At 37.9% G+C, this 13,363-nt stretch overlaps 1 protein-coding gene across 1 annotated transcript; it reads right to left on the bottom strand.

Moving 5' to 3' along the window:
- Window positions 1-4,841: 4,841 nt before the first annotated feature.
- Window positions 4,842-12,674, bottom strand: LOC125775044 (vertebrate ancient opsin-like). Its single transcript, XM_049445479.1, has 5 exons — window positions 12,029-12,674; window positions 11,424-11,583; window positions 8,642-8,837; window positions 6,404-6,536; window positions 4,842-6,316 (listed from the first exon to the last, which is right to left on the bottom strand). Exons 1-5 carry the CDS (start codon window positions 12,188-12,190, stop codon window positions 5,684-5,686), a joined length of 1,284 nt encoding a protein of 427 aa, XP_049301436.1. The 5' UTR covers window positions 12,191-12,674; the 3' UTR covers window positions 4,842-5,683.
- Between the last annotated feature and the right edge of the window lie 689 nt (window positions 12,675-13,363).

Below are 13,363 nucleotides of genomic sequence, written 5' to 3'. Positions count from 1 at the left end.
TCGAGCAAGGGAATATCGGATAAAGGGGAAAGTATGTGTGTGCCGAACGAGTGGGATTAAGAGAAAGAGCTTGAACGGAGAAGGGCACGAGCAAAAGCTTTTTCCGGCTGCATCTTAAGCGATTAGATGGGAAGAAAAATACATAAATTCGTCTTGGGCTTGGTGAATGATAGCCGGGCCGGTTTGGCTGGGTTCAATCGACCGTGAATAAAGCTGCTGAATATTGGGGGGCTTACAGGCGGTGAGCAAACGGGGGCAAGGGTAAATAGATTTCGGGAGGAGGAAATGACATCATTTCACCCCCCAGCCCATTTGGAGGCTTACTTAATTACTTGTTGTTTTGTTGCTTCGGTGCGTGCTTTTGCGAACTTCGTTGACATTGCGTTGTTAAATATTAATTCTTTCAATTGTATGGTACGATCAAGCTTGATCATGTTTTTTTGTTGTTTTCTTTATTTGTTTTACAATTTTCTGACGAGTCTTGATAACACTTACGTGTGTTTGAAGTTTCTTTTGTCTTTTTAGTACAATCGAATACCTTTTTTATTTTTTCTTTCTTCTCTTCTTAATTTTTTTTCCTTTTTTATTCCTTTTTCTCTTTACTGTTTTCTTTTTTTTCCTAAAGGTTTTGAGTTTACAACAATTATCAAATCAATTATCAGTTATCAGAAAATTTTATGTTTTTTTTCTTTTTTTAACACGTTCCTTAGCTGTCAAGCACCAACAATCGTAGTTCAATTTCCTTCTAGATTAGTTTTATTATGATGACCCCAGTAAATCGTCGAGCCAATGCAACATGAAAATCGTGTAAATTCTTATGATTCGCTTTGGATGCAACAACTGCAATATAATCGATAGTCGTTGTAGGGCTGATGCATTTTTTTATATGGTACAGCATACAAAGAAAACCACAATTCTGTGCTCTGCAAACGCAAATCTTATTTTCCATTTATCGTTTGCTTGGATTTTTCCGCCCGTTCCGTCTATTCTCGCAATGAATTTCAACATCTAGCGGTTTGTAAATGTTTCAACAACCACTAAACAAGATTCATATTCTTGTACCATCATTTTAAACAGTAACAGTATCGTACAAAGCAAAAAAAACCTCCTTTTCGAAAGGGCACGACAACACACTTAATTTGCCTGCAATCTAATGCGGTCGGTTACCACATAAACCCGGCCACACCGCATACACACTACCGTACAGCGGCAAAACACGTGCACCAAATGGACGGGCGGGAAAATTTTTGCAGCTCGGTGCTTTTATTTGTCTTCATTACTTTTATGAGATCGTTACACCTACCTACCGAGGGGGTGGTGGTGGTGGTGTCGCTAACACATACTGTCTTTATTAAAAGTATGCTCCTGTTAAGTCGTAAAATCCTTTCCCGAGAAACAAACACCGAAACATGGGCGCATGTTTGTCCAGGTTACACAATCTAGATGCTCATGGTGTGCTGTTGCACTTGACAGTACTCATTAGCGTGCATGATAAAACTAACTAAGCCGGTCATAATAATGTTCAACGTTTCCTAAGCTTTTGTCTGGTGAGGTCAATTTTCGTATGGGTGATGATTTTTTGTAATGTGACGTTTGATAAATCATGTTAAGGGATTCGGCTTTATGGCAAATTTAATTACGTGATTAAATGATTTTAATAAGGTAAATGTTTAGATAAATCCTTGATTTAAAAAAAAGCTTTGAAGATTACAATACAATTTGTTACACCTTCATCGCAACACAACGTTCCAGGTTCTGATAGAGGAAATTTTAAAAAATTCTCAAACATTCCATTTTCAATCAATCATCAAAATGACAACAAATCTGCCTCCGACACATGTCTTTTACTAAAAAAATAAAACTCACAAAAGAAGGCATAGAACAACATGCACAAAAAAGCAGACGGTGAAAAGTAAAGCCGATGCAAGCTGTATTTTTGTGGTGTGTACATACACATGATCAACATCTGACACCCATGACACCATCTCGTTTCTCATCCATCAGAATCAAGCAACACCCAGCCAGCTGGCCACAAATTGTTTACTTTCACATTTCTACCAGCAATAGAAATTATGCGGTAAATACAGAACGTACTCGAAACCTTACATTCCTTCCTGATTGGTTTAGGAAAACAAGTGTAATATTTGCTTCTATTCTATCGCAATGTTTCTTTAGTAAAGTTTAATTGAAAGATTATAATAAAGTTTAACGATACCTGTGTGGTGTAATAAGCACCAGACGTATGTTCTAATCATTAGCGCAAAGCAAGTGTTTCCTGCACGGTGTGTTTGACAAGCGAGTAAATACATACATACGGTGGACAGGGAAAAAACACCCGCCAGTTTTGGGGGTGGGATAATCTGTGAGTGTAGATTTGGTTTTTCGGTTTTTTTTTCTTTAGTTCCCTCCCTGCTATTAACCAACTGTTTGGACATGTTGCCCATTTAGCTTGCGGTACATATGGACTATAAACATGGCCCGCTCGTCCACCTTACGCCGGTATCATCCACAATGTAAAGAGTAAAACGAGTAAAAACTGTTTTCCGAAATGTTTTGCAGACCAGCTTGCTAAAGTCGTGCTGTGTTTAGGGTGTTTTTTTTGCACCACTGCGTGGGGTTTTGGGAGATTTGTTTTTTTATTTGCTTCCACCAGATCTCACAGTAGGATAACGCACCGGAGATGACTAACATTTATGTTGCACATTGCTCAAGACTCAATCCTGCTGTCGTACTGTATCAGTATGGTCCGTAATGAGAGTCATATCTGAAGAGTGTTTTGCGGGCACCAGAAGCATAAGAACGAACCGTACAGCATCACGTGTGCAATGTTGATACTGCTAATGCATCACTTGGCGGGTTACGCATTACCGCATTCATAATTTTCAAACCCACCAACGTTGCTATCTATCGAAATCTAACCACCGACCAGCGTCACTTCGACCATGATTACGGTGTGCATCGAATGCAACAGATATCCGACAGCAAACCAGCGGGGGAACGCATAATCACGTACGAAAAGGCTACGGTGAACCGACATTAAGCCAATCCACCCGATACCGGTTGACTCACTCCATTGCGCTAATGGGGTGCTGTGCCGGTTTATGTTGCGATGGACAGGGCTGCAAAACGTCGATGATCCTGACCTACCAGCACACCCGATGCCAGATCCTTCACAGTGGACGACAATCTTTGATCGGAACGGGTCGAGCGTCTTACCAAGCGGAATCGCCGAGAACGTGTGTATGCCGGTGTTGGTTGGTGGCGTAGTATGAGCATTGAGCTCGCACCATGTGCGATGCAAACGCGATACGAACTGGTTTTTTGACCGAACAAGCCGCATGCATTGGATCATTCGAGAGTTTAATTCAGGTGGATGCAAGTTGCTAAAGAACTTGCACAAGACAAGTATGGAATGGTGCGGAATTTATAAGCTAAAGTATGTAATATTTCATATGTTTGATAGAACATTTCGATAGTAATAATACACGGAAACTTGTCCATAAACCAAAAAAAATTGATTCAGTTTTTTCTAAATTTTTCACAATTTTTACTAGAAAGTGTGTTCTCTGAATGACCAAATGTAAGTTTAAAATTTATATCCTGTTAAAATTAGAAAGAAGAAAAGGAAATATAATAAGGGATCAGTCGAAAATTACGTAACGCTGGTAGGGAGAGGATTACTATCTAGATTACATATTACCACAAAAATTTTCTTCTAATTATTTTTATATTGCTTGCATGAAGATATGTTAAATTTCCTTTTGCGCACAGATTATCTGGTAAGTTAGAGCCCTTGTGGAAAAAACCGGAAAACTGCAGTCTAAATTTTGTTTAAATTATGAACTCCACATATAGGAGTATGTAGGAGTGAATATCTACATTTATTTAGATTCATTTAATGATTGTAAAAAAAGAAAGATGGAAAACTATAAAAATTATTAATTAAAGAGATCAATGATACAAAGCACAATACAATAAAATTAGTTTATTCTACGAAAAAAAACTATCAAACCGTAATGTATATTACAATAATGTGTCAACAACTGTAGGCAAACATCAATAAGCGCCTAACGTTATGCAATGCTTTGTATCGTGGCAAGATGGCTTCCTCGTCGCTTCTCGCCACTAACCTGTTGTGGAGGAAGTAAAAGTTTCAATCATTTTCAAGTTCTCTGTGTACATCGCAAAAAGGTCGTAAAATATTTAACTTCAACATTCAATCTCATATCGGCACGTGAGCGAAATGCACGTGGCTTTTATCGGTTAGGCGTAATACATTTCCAGTAATAAAAGTACACCGACCCGCTATTTTATGCAACGGTGGTGTATCTGGGGCACCTTCTTCCATCCCACCACGTCAAAAGGTTAGCTCAATTGTGTGAGATGCTTACAAAAATAACTGCCACAAACCATGAAACGAATTGGAAGCCACACTACCGGCATTAGTGTACTCTTTACCACCTTCATTTCTCCTACACCATTTCAGACGTATTCCATGGAATTTATTCTCCGGTCTACTTACCTTTGTGTCGTTCCGTTTTGCTTCGATCCGTTCAGAAGAGTGAAAGGATTATTTTACCAGGTTCATAACCACAGCTCACGTTATTGTTTCATCATTGCCAAACACGATTTAGCACCTTTTGAAACGATTCTAAGAACTACAATGAAAGGAAACGTTTCTCAAACGATCAATAGTAAATGTTGTAAGATTTACTGCACAAAGACACTCAAGACAATTATAACAAATGATGGCCAAATTGGTTAAAACTTCGTTACTTTAGTAATAATAAACTTATGATAATGTTTCAATTTAATTCTTAAAATTTCGAACACAAACATCGACCAAATATGATTTGTTGATTCAACTACATTATTTATTTGTCCGATTCGAAAAATATTACTTACTAACGATTGAATCATTACAATTCATTTAAAATTCAATCAATTACATTTATTCCGAACTTGTTCATGACATTTTTTATTCCATGTTTAACGTGTAATTCTTCTCTTCTTACATGCAAAATAAATATATATTTATTCGTTCCTGCAGCTAACAATTTTCAATGCAATCGACTCGTTTGGATCACATTCAAGATGTGTGACAACGAAATTATCGTCACATTCATAGGCCAATTTGAATGGAATCTTTGCCACAGGAAGGGATCGCACTTGTTTTTGTTTTCTTTCTCCCTCCTCATCTTTGATTAAAATATGAACATTTGCTTAAATCTCAACAGTATTTGTAAGAAATACCGCTTCTTCTAATTACCTCAACTATAACATTCAACATTCTCTCTGTTTACGGTCATGTTTGGTGGGTTGAAGTATAGTGCCATCTCGTGTTTTTGAGTGTCTATTCCAAAAGCTCGTTGCTGTTACAATTGCATTGATTTTCACACATTTACGTTTCGTATTAATCGAACTGATATAAGAGGATATAATAAATTAAACACCTCCATCGCTCACTAAAAGTGGGCTCATGCTTTTAGCGAGCGATGGAAAAATCAACAATCAACTGTCGAGTACATCTCCTGCATGACGTTCCGATTCGAATTGGTCCATTGTGCAGACGGATATTCATTGAATCTACTCACCCTAAACTAACTCACTAATAAAATCAAAACAAAACAAAACCATTATACTTACTTACTTCACTGATTTACTCTTATCACGTGCACGCTTTCTATAGTAAATTGGACCGAAAATTCTTCGATTTTATCAGTATCGATTTTCCACTATTAATCACAGATAGTTCAAAGTCTGGACGCACGAACCGGGTGCCGGCATAGCCACCGCTACGTTCGCGTGCACCATCATCGTTCATCTCGTTCAGCACCGTTTGGTCCAGCGGTGAACGGCTCGTTCCCTTGTCTGGATGCGAGGTGCTCGACACGTCCACCACCGACAACGGTGCGGTCGGCTTCACTAGGCTAATTTTGAAGCGATTTTTCTTACGACAGAAATCGAAACTACACTCCACCATATCACGGCTGCTCTTGGTGAGCTCCCGCTGCATGGTGGTGGTATTTTGGTCCGCCATTTGCATACCTCCCTTGTTCCGCACCCGGGTAAACGCTGCCCGGAACTGTGTGTTCATGCCGACGTAAATGATCGGGTTGTAGCAGATGCTCGATTTGGCGATGAGCGCTGGCAACACTGCCAACCCGGGACCAATCAGCTCCGGCGGCCCGAACTGTTCGATCAGCGCAAAGATGGCGTACGGTGTCCACGCGACCATAAACGCAACGATCATCACCGCCACCATGGAGGTGACGCGCTGCTCGGCACGATTTATTCGTCCCACACGTGCCGAATTCTGTAGCATGGAAATGAAATGGGTTACATTCGAGCTGTGGTTAGAATGCAATTTTAACACATGACTTTTTGCGTACACGTAACTTACCTTTCGCATATTTACGATGATGTTGGTGTAACTGTACACAATTACGATCAGCGGGACGACAAGTCCAAAAACGAACAGAAAAATTATGTACGTCGTGGCGTTTTTCGTTTGTGATTCCCAGTTTACCGAACAGCTGAACGTTTGGCGTGCATGAAAAACAAAGCAAAACAAAACATGTGTATTTCATAGGAAAAATAAGATGGAAGATTTGTGTTGCCCAACGCCCATTGCCGATGCTGGAATAGAATAATATTGACGTATTGTTCCTGTCCATCAACATGCAGCAATATTTTATTATTTATACAAACAATGATATGTTTAGATTTTTTTTGTATAAATATTGTTCACAAAGAAATTATATATGCATGTTATGATGCAAAAATATAATTAGAATTTTTCTCCAATGATTTACAACCGTAGAAGATTTTCCATTTTTTTGGAACAAATATGGCTGGAGGCGCCCAGTACTTTATTGAATTAGGTAATATTTTCTAACCTCGTCACTAAACGCTTAGCAATTGTAGCGTTTGCGAACCCAATACATTTTTTTTTTTGCGAAACTATATAAAAAAATTCGAAAAGTCCCTATACGTGTATTTTCAGAAAGAATAAAACATAATTAAAAAATAAAAAAAATCTAGAAATTTAAAAATTTCCTAAGGCTATATAGCCTTAGTTTTTTTTGGGAAATTTAGCAAAATTTATAAATTGATGTATTATAATGCAAATTTGTTGAAATTAGTTTCTTTTCACTCAAATAATGCTTTAAATTAAAAAAAGAACAAAAAATTAATAAAAAATAAAAAAAAATCTAAAAATATGAAAATTTCATAAGGCTACAGCGTTAGCTTTTTTTTGGGAAATTTAGCAAAATTGTCGCAAACGCGACAATTACTAAGGATGTAGTGACGGGGTAAGGAACGTTATACAAACTGGATAAAATATCAACAACAAACAGCATACTCGTTACTTATTTAGAGATGTTTAAAAAAATCGCCCAATCGCTATACACAGCGAAACATCAACTAACATTACCATCGTGCACGTCTTCTGATGATTTACTGATACTGATGATTTTCAAAACGGTTGTACGAATACAAACACACTAACTATACATATTCGACAGACGACGGATGTACATAGTTCCGCAACCAAACCCAGTAATCTGCTTCGATCATCATGACCGACAACAAAAGGATCCCATCGTCATTTGTAATTACGATCCGCCGAATGTGGAAGATAAAATAAATCCAATCTCACTGCATATCCTTGACAAAAGGTACTCAATTTCCCCCGAAACGGGTACGCTGTTGGGTCCCTCGTAAGCCCTGTTTCTAGATGGAACGATACTCTAATGCCAAAGCCCAAATGCTTTGTAGCAACGTCAGTATCAAAATTTCACCATTACCTAGAATGTGAATGCATCGTTCGATATGTGCGTGTATGATGGAATTTTCGATAGATAGTATACAAACTGCATTCGACAAGCTAACCCATTCCTAGGACATGTACGTTTCAATCAATCTTGCAGTCCTTTCAAGAAACATTATTTCCCTGGAGAATATCCAACTGCACGTAGCATTCGTTTCGAGTCACTTCTATATTGAAAAGATTCGATTAGTTAGATTTTCAATAGAATCTTACGATAAGATTGATTAGATTTTCCACAAAATTATCTTTCGTTCAATGAACTAAAAATCCTAACATTATTAGATGAATTTAAATATAATTGTAGTAGAACAAGTTGTAGATTCTTGTATTTCGGAGACTTTGCGCCTCCATTACACAAGTTGTGTTGTAGCAAGTACAAATAAACATCGTCCTTTAGTTGGAAAAGCATTGTCCAGACGTACTGTCATTGCTGTAAAATGCCATCCATTAAAACATTTCATTATGCCATCCGGTATCACGTCATGTTGGGAATGTTACTTCACGGCATCAGTATTCCTTTACTACTTAATTCTAGTGTCCTTAAAGTCCCACGAATAATTAAACTCAAAAATACCTACGCATTGCCTGGACAGACGAGCTAATTTATGTTATTTCCCTGTGAAATGTTCTGATCTTCAACCTCATCTACTCCAAGTAGCCTCCACTCCATTAATTGCACCCTTGCTGCTATTAAAGCACAGCTTAAGTCACAAAACGAAACTAAGCATGCAAGCAACTACGCATCACTGACCGACACAACGGTTGACTTACACCGGTCCTGCCCCGGGTATGCCGTTTGGTACCCACCTAATGTTAGCTGCCTCCTCTACGTACGCTCCCCAGCCGAACAGTGGCGGCGAGGTTAAGGCAAACGAGTAGCCCCAGATGAAGAATATTGCCAGGAACGCTCCTTTGCGTGACAAATTCCGTGATGAAAATGGGCGACTGATGAGACAGTACCGTTCGTACGACAGTACGGTAAGCGTCGTGATGGAGGTTATTCCTGGAATGGCAAGTGATAAAAATATCAAAGAAAATGATTCCCCAAGCAATGAATAAAAAAAACCCGGTACGGCTCATAAAAGCAAAACAGGCGAACATGATACGCTTACAACTTTCCGAGTCACCTGCAATTACAATATTCTTCCACGACGGACCCCAGAAACAATTGACTTTGAAGTACGAATGGAGTGTGAGAATGGTATGGAAATAACATAAAACGGGCAAAACAGTACACTTTCTACACAACGAATGTCCCTAGGATCAGGTGAATGGGGGCCTTTGGGGCTAAAACGTAAACACCTTCAGATTCACGAAGATCTCGCTGTTGGCAATATTTATGACCTTAAATTCCCTTACAGCCTCGTGCTTCAAATTGTGAATTATTGTTCTGGCTAGACGAAATGAAAATACATCAATGAAAGAATGATTTGCATACTGCTCAGAAAATAATCTTTCTTCCGCGAGGAATCTTCTCTACCGGAAGTAAGTAAATGGGAAATGGAATATGCTCATCGTTCAATTTCTGTGCCACGTGACATAATTTGCAACATTTTTCTTCTTGTGACAGTTTTTGTTATTTTCCGCCTATAGCTTGGCTTGAATTCTAACAATAATCAAAATCATTGAGGTTTATGAGAGGTTTCTTTTAATAATAATTATTAATAATGGGTAATGGTTTCATGGCTCATGAACATAAACTGTGGGCGAACGGGAAAAGTTATACAATCATAAAACAAAATTAAATGTTTTCCCATTTATATAGATGATATTTATCTTTGCAAATCGATAATGCATCATTTTGATATGGTTTTTTCCTTCTCTTTTTCGTTATGCAATTTATTTCTGTTTTTTATCAATGTTACAATGTTTTACTTTAACAGCAGAACACTTTTGAAAGATTTGTAAAGTCCTGAACTTTTTTTTTACTTTTATTATCTTTTTCTCTACAATTTCTACTAATATTAACTGTAAATGTCTACAACTACAAACTTTTATGATAATTTCATTATTTTCGTTATTTTCCAATCAAAACAAAAGGCTTACTTTGTATCTTAAAATAATTTTTTTCTGAGAAGAAAACAAGGTTTAGATGTTGATAAAATTTACCACAACTTTACCACAGTTGAAGAAGTTCTATTCAAATTCCAAAACCACCAACAAAAACCCCTCTCCGTCTCGTTACCAACATTCTATATCCAATTCGGAACCAAACAGATTAAATAGATTCGTGTATTGTGTATTGATGGATTTATGTTCCTAGTTTACTATCGCCTATCATTGCCAACGTGAAGCTAACTTCAGCAAAACTAAGTATGTGCCATTGTTTCTTTACTGAATAAAGGGACGCGAGTCCCAATGTCACAACGTAACACAATTTCTCCATTACGAAATCGAATAAGTGTGCCAAAGGCTGTTTTTGGTGAACAAAGCTCGTTTTCATCCTTCGTCAGCACACAGTTTTTAGGCGAGAATGGGAAAGTTTCGTAGAACTTTGCTGCCCATCACATGAGCATGTAAAGACAGCTAGTAATATTAGGCGGCCGGAGAAAAGGCAAACCATAACGAGTTCCACATAAACCATCGTTGGTAAACCCACGTTTTAGGGTAAATACTTTCGGTTGAATCTGTGTTTGTATCTTGTCCTCTTAACGTGTGGACGTCGTTTGGATGCTCACTCGCACCTTAAAGCCTCACCAGAGTCGAAGACTTCAAAACAAACTTGAAACACTTTGCTATTAATCTGCAGATCAAACTGAAAGCTGGAACCATCCGTCACGGGAATGTTTTAGTGTGGTTTATTGTGGAATAAAATTTACCAGTAAATCTTAGATGCTATCTATATTAATTATGAAAGATCAACAAAACGAAAGGTTCTTGTCAGTCGACACGGTTATAAAAAATGGGATAAAAAAACGTGGCGAAGTGATTATCGCCGTACGATTCAAGTGTAACTTCTCCTGATCCTTATTTCTGGCTTCTTCCATGCGGTGCTTGGAATAAATTAAGAGACAAAAAAAGAGATCTTTTCACGGGTAGCGAACCTTACACTCTTCTTTCCAAGGGTTTCTGATTTGATTATTGATTATTGATGTGCAACGGAAAGGTTAAAGGTGGCCTTTAAAACAAGATGCTGCAAAGAGCAATAATCCCAACATGAAACGGAACGAAAAGTGTGTATTTCATTTTAACATAAAAAAATCGTATGACAACCAACGCAGATGAAACGGAACTGTTCATTCTTTCAAAGTAATCATTCGCTTTTGATTGGTTGAAGCGGCTCGTTTTACGTTTCCTTAAACAGGAAACAACCGAACAAAAGTCTGCTAAAAATGAAACAAAAAAAGAACGAAAAAAAAAATCAATTTTAGAAGAATAGCGCTGGGGTGCTACTAACGGCAAAGATAAAAGAATCAAACCAAGACCAATCAAACCAAAGACAAGAGAATTGTATAGTCAAATAGCTTGTCAACGGTTGAAAGTTTGAGAAACCTTTGAATGTTCCAACGATTAAAATAATATTTGTTGAAGGTCACGCATCAAGCTATTAATTTCACTCAACAATTTAAAATGGCAAACAATGAATTACCCAGCAGGGACATGAAAAACCCGTACGCCACACACAGCGTCCGTCCGAAGATCCAGCGATGCGAGATGGCCGACGTAAGCGTCAGTGGGTTGCCGATGATCGACACGGAAAAGTCGGAGCAAACCAAATTGAATAATATGATGTTCATCGGTGTCCATAGCTGAAATGGGAAGAAAAACAGGACCGCGATGTGTACCGCACGTTAGCACAAATAGGGCAATCATTTCATCAAAAAAAGCAGAAAACGAATCACACAAAATCATTCCGCCTGTCCGTATCTTCGTATCAAATGCGTTCGCTATCAACCGATGAAAGATTTCCATGCCAATTGGGGGAGGAAAGTTTCTGCGGGTAACCGAAGCAAACGGGACCGTAAAACACATATCCTCCTACATGTCATTTCAGCAGTGTCTCGTCAAATGTGTTGACAGAATTCATTTCAACCAGGAAATGGATTCACCCTGCTGTGTCACATTCTCCTTTGGATGGTTCTTTCATGGTAATGCTCTTATCTGTATGCTGTGGTGGTGTTAAACAACTTCACAATTTCCTCGATAAACATTCAGCAACGTTTTCTACCGATACGCAACAAACTCCACACTCACCTGCATATCCTTGGACATTAGGGCAATTACGAAAAGGTTGAGAAAAAATCCAAAAAAACCGATACAGAACAGGGTGATGGCGGCCGCATTGTAGGCCCATGGTGCCATCAGATCTTCGTAGTCTACCGCACTGGATGCCACATCGTTAGGAGCCTCGTTCATCTTCGCTGCTGCATCATGTTTCGGACGGTTCGTTCGGGCAGGTTTGGTTCGGTTTGGTTCGAAGGCGACAAGCCAGGATCAGGGCACAGAACTTACCCGAACCGACTGGACAACTAATCGAAAGATTCCAGCACACGATGCTGAAGGCATCCGAGAATTTTCGGGTGGTCTATTATTTTAGCAGCAACATTCTGTGTGTTCAAATTCCAAGAATGCAATCTAACTGACGGTGTCTGGCCCGGCTCAGGACAGGCGAGAAAGATAGTACGACGGACGCACGATAACTAGTGAAGCACTACGCTCTGGTTTTATAGCACATTCTACATCACTTCTCACCACTTGTCGGTATTGTCGATAATCTCACCACGGTCTGCTACACTCGAGCTCCTGTCCTGTATTGGATAGGTGCGTTGGTATTCACCAGGCGGATATGTAGCCAGATGTTAAAGGTTAATCCATTTTTTTTAAGCTACAACAAACCTATTTTCACTCTTTGAAATGCTAACGTTAAGTAAATAATTAAAGTAAGTAAGGACTAACTATACGACTACGTAGTAAAAATAAGTCTAGATAAGCCAGAAATGGACCCTTACAGAGATGCCATTACACCAAGTTGAAGAAGATTTGTATAATAAACTGAGAATAGTTTGACTATAAATAAACAAAATATATTTTTAGGTAAACAGTTTCCTGTATTGTAACTTAATAGATTTAGTTATTTTCATTATTACGTTATTTATTGTAAAACACATAATGGGATGTGAAATATTATTTTGCATTTTGCACAAAAGAAAAGTAAAAAGATATTGTCTACAGTCAACACGAGGTTGCCTAAAAATGGAGAAAAATTGTTAAACTACTTGATATTTGAATTGGGCTTTGTACAAACGTTCAGCATTAATTTGTCTATAAAGTGAACATTAATATTACTCTACTGTACCATGTAAACCTAACCCAATTATAAAAAATATACAAAAAGATATATTAAAACAATAATAAAATAGTGAGGAAAATGGAATAAAAATATCTAAAAAGCAAAATAGATAAAATAAAACAATTCTTTTAAAAATTTCTCGCTTCGATTTGATAAGCCTTATGAAATTTTAAAACTAAATTTTACTTGGTTTTTTAAAAACTTGGTTTAAAATATAATTGTTTTTATTAGGTTTTTTT

The sequence above is a fragment of the Anopheles funestus genome, chromosome 2RL (genome assembly GCF_943734845.2).
Source record: "Anopheles funestus chromosome 2RL, idAnoFuneDA-416_04, whole genome shotgun sequence".
Classification (NCBI taxonomy): domain Eukaryota; kingdom Metazoa; phylum Arthropoda; class Insecta; order Diptera; family Culicidae; genus Anopheles; species Anopheles funestus.
The sequence above is the reverse complement of the archived record's forward strand: the minus strand, read 5'-3'. Positions and strand labels throughout refer to the sequence as shown.

Bases quoted from the DNA above. Each gene is read 5' to 3' on its own strand.
- LOC125775044 (XM_049445479.1), bottom strand. From the start codon at position 12,190: ATGAACGAGGCTCCTAACGATGTGGCATCCAGTGCGGTAGACTACGAA. The intron at 11,584-12,028 runs GTGAGTGTGGAG...TTCCCATTTCAG, and splicing joins TAATGTCCAAGGATATGCAG to CTATGGACACCGATGAACAT. The intron at 8,838-11,423 runs GTAATTCATTGT...TTGCCATTCCAG, and splicing joins GTTTTTCATGTCCCTGCTGG to GAATAACCTCCATCACGACG.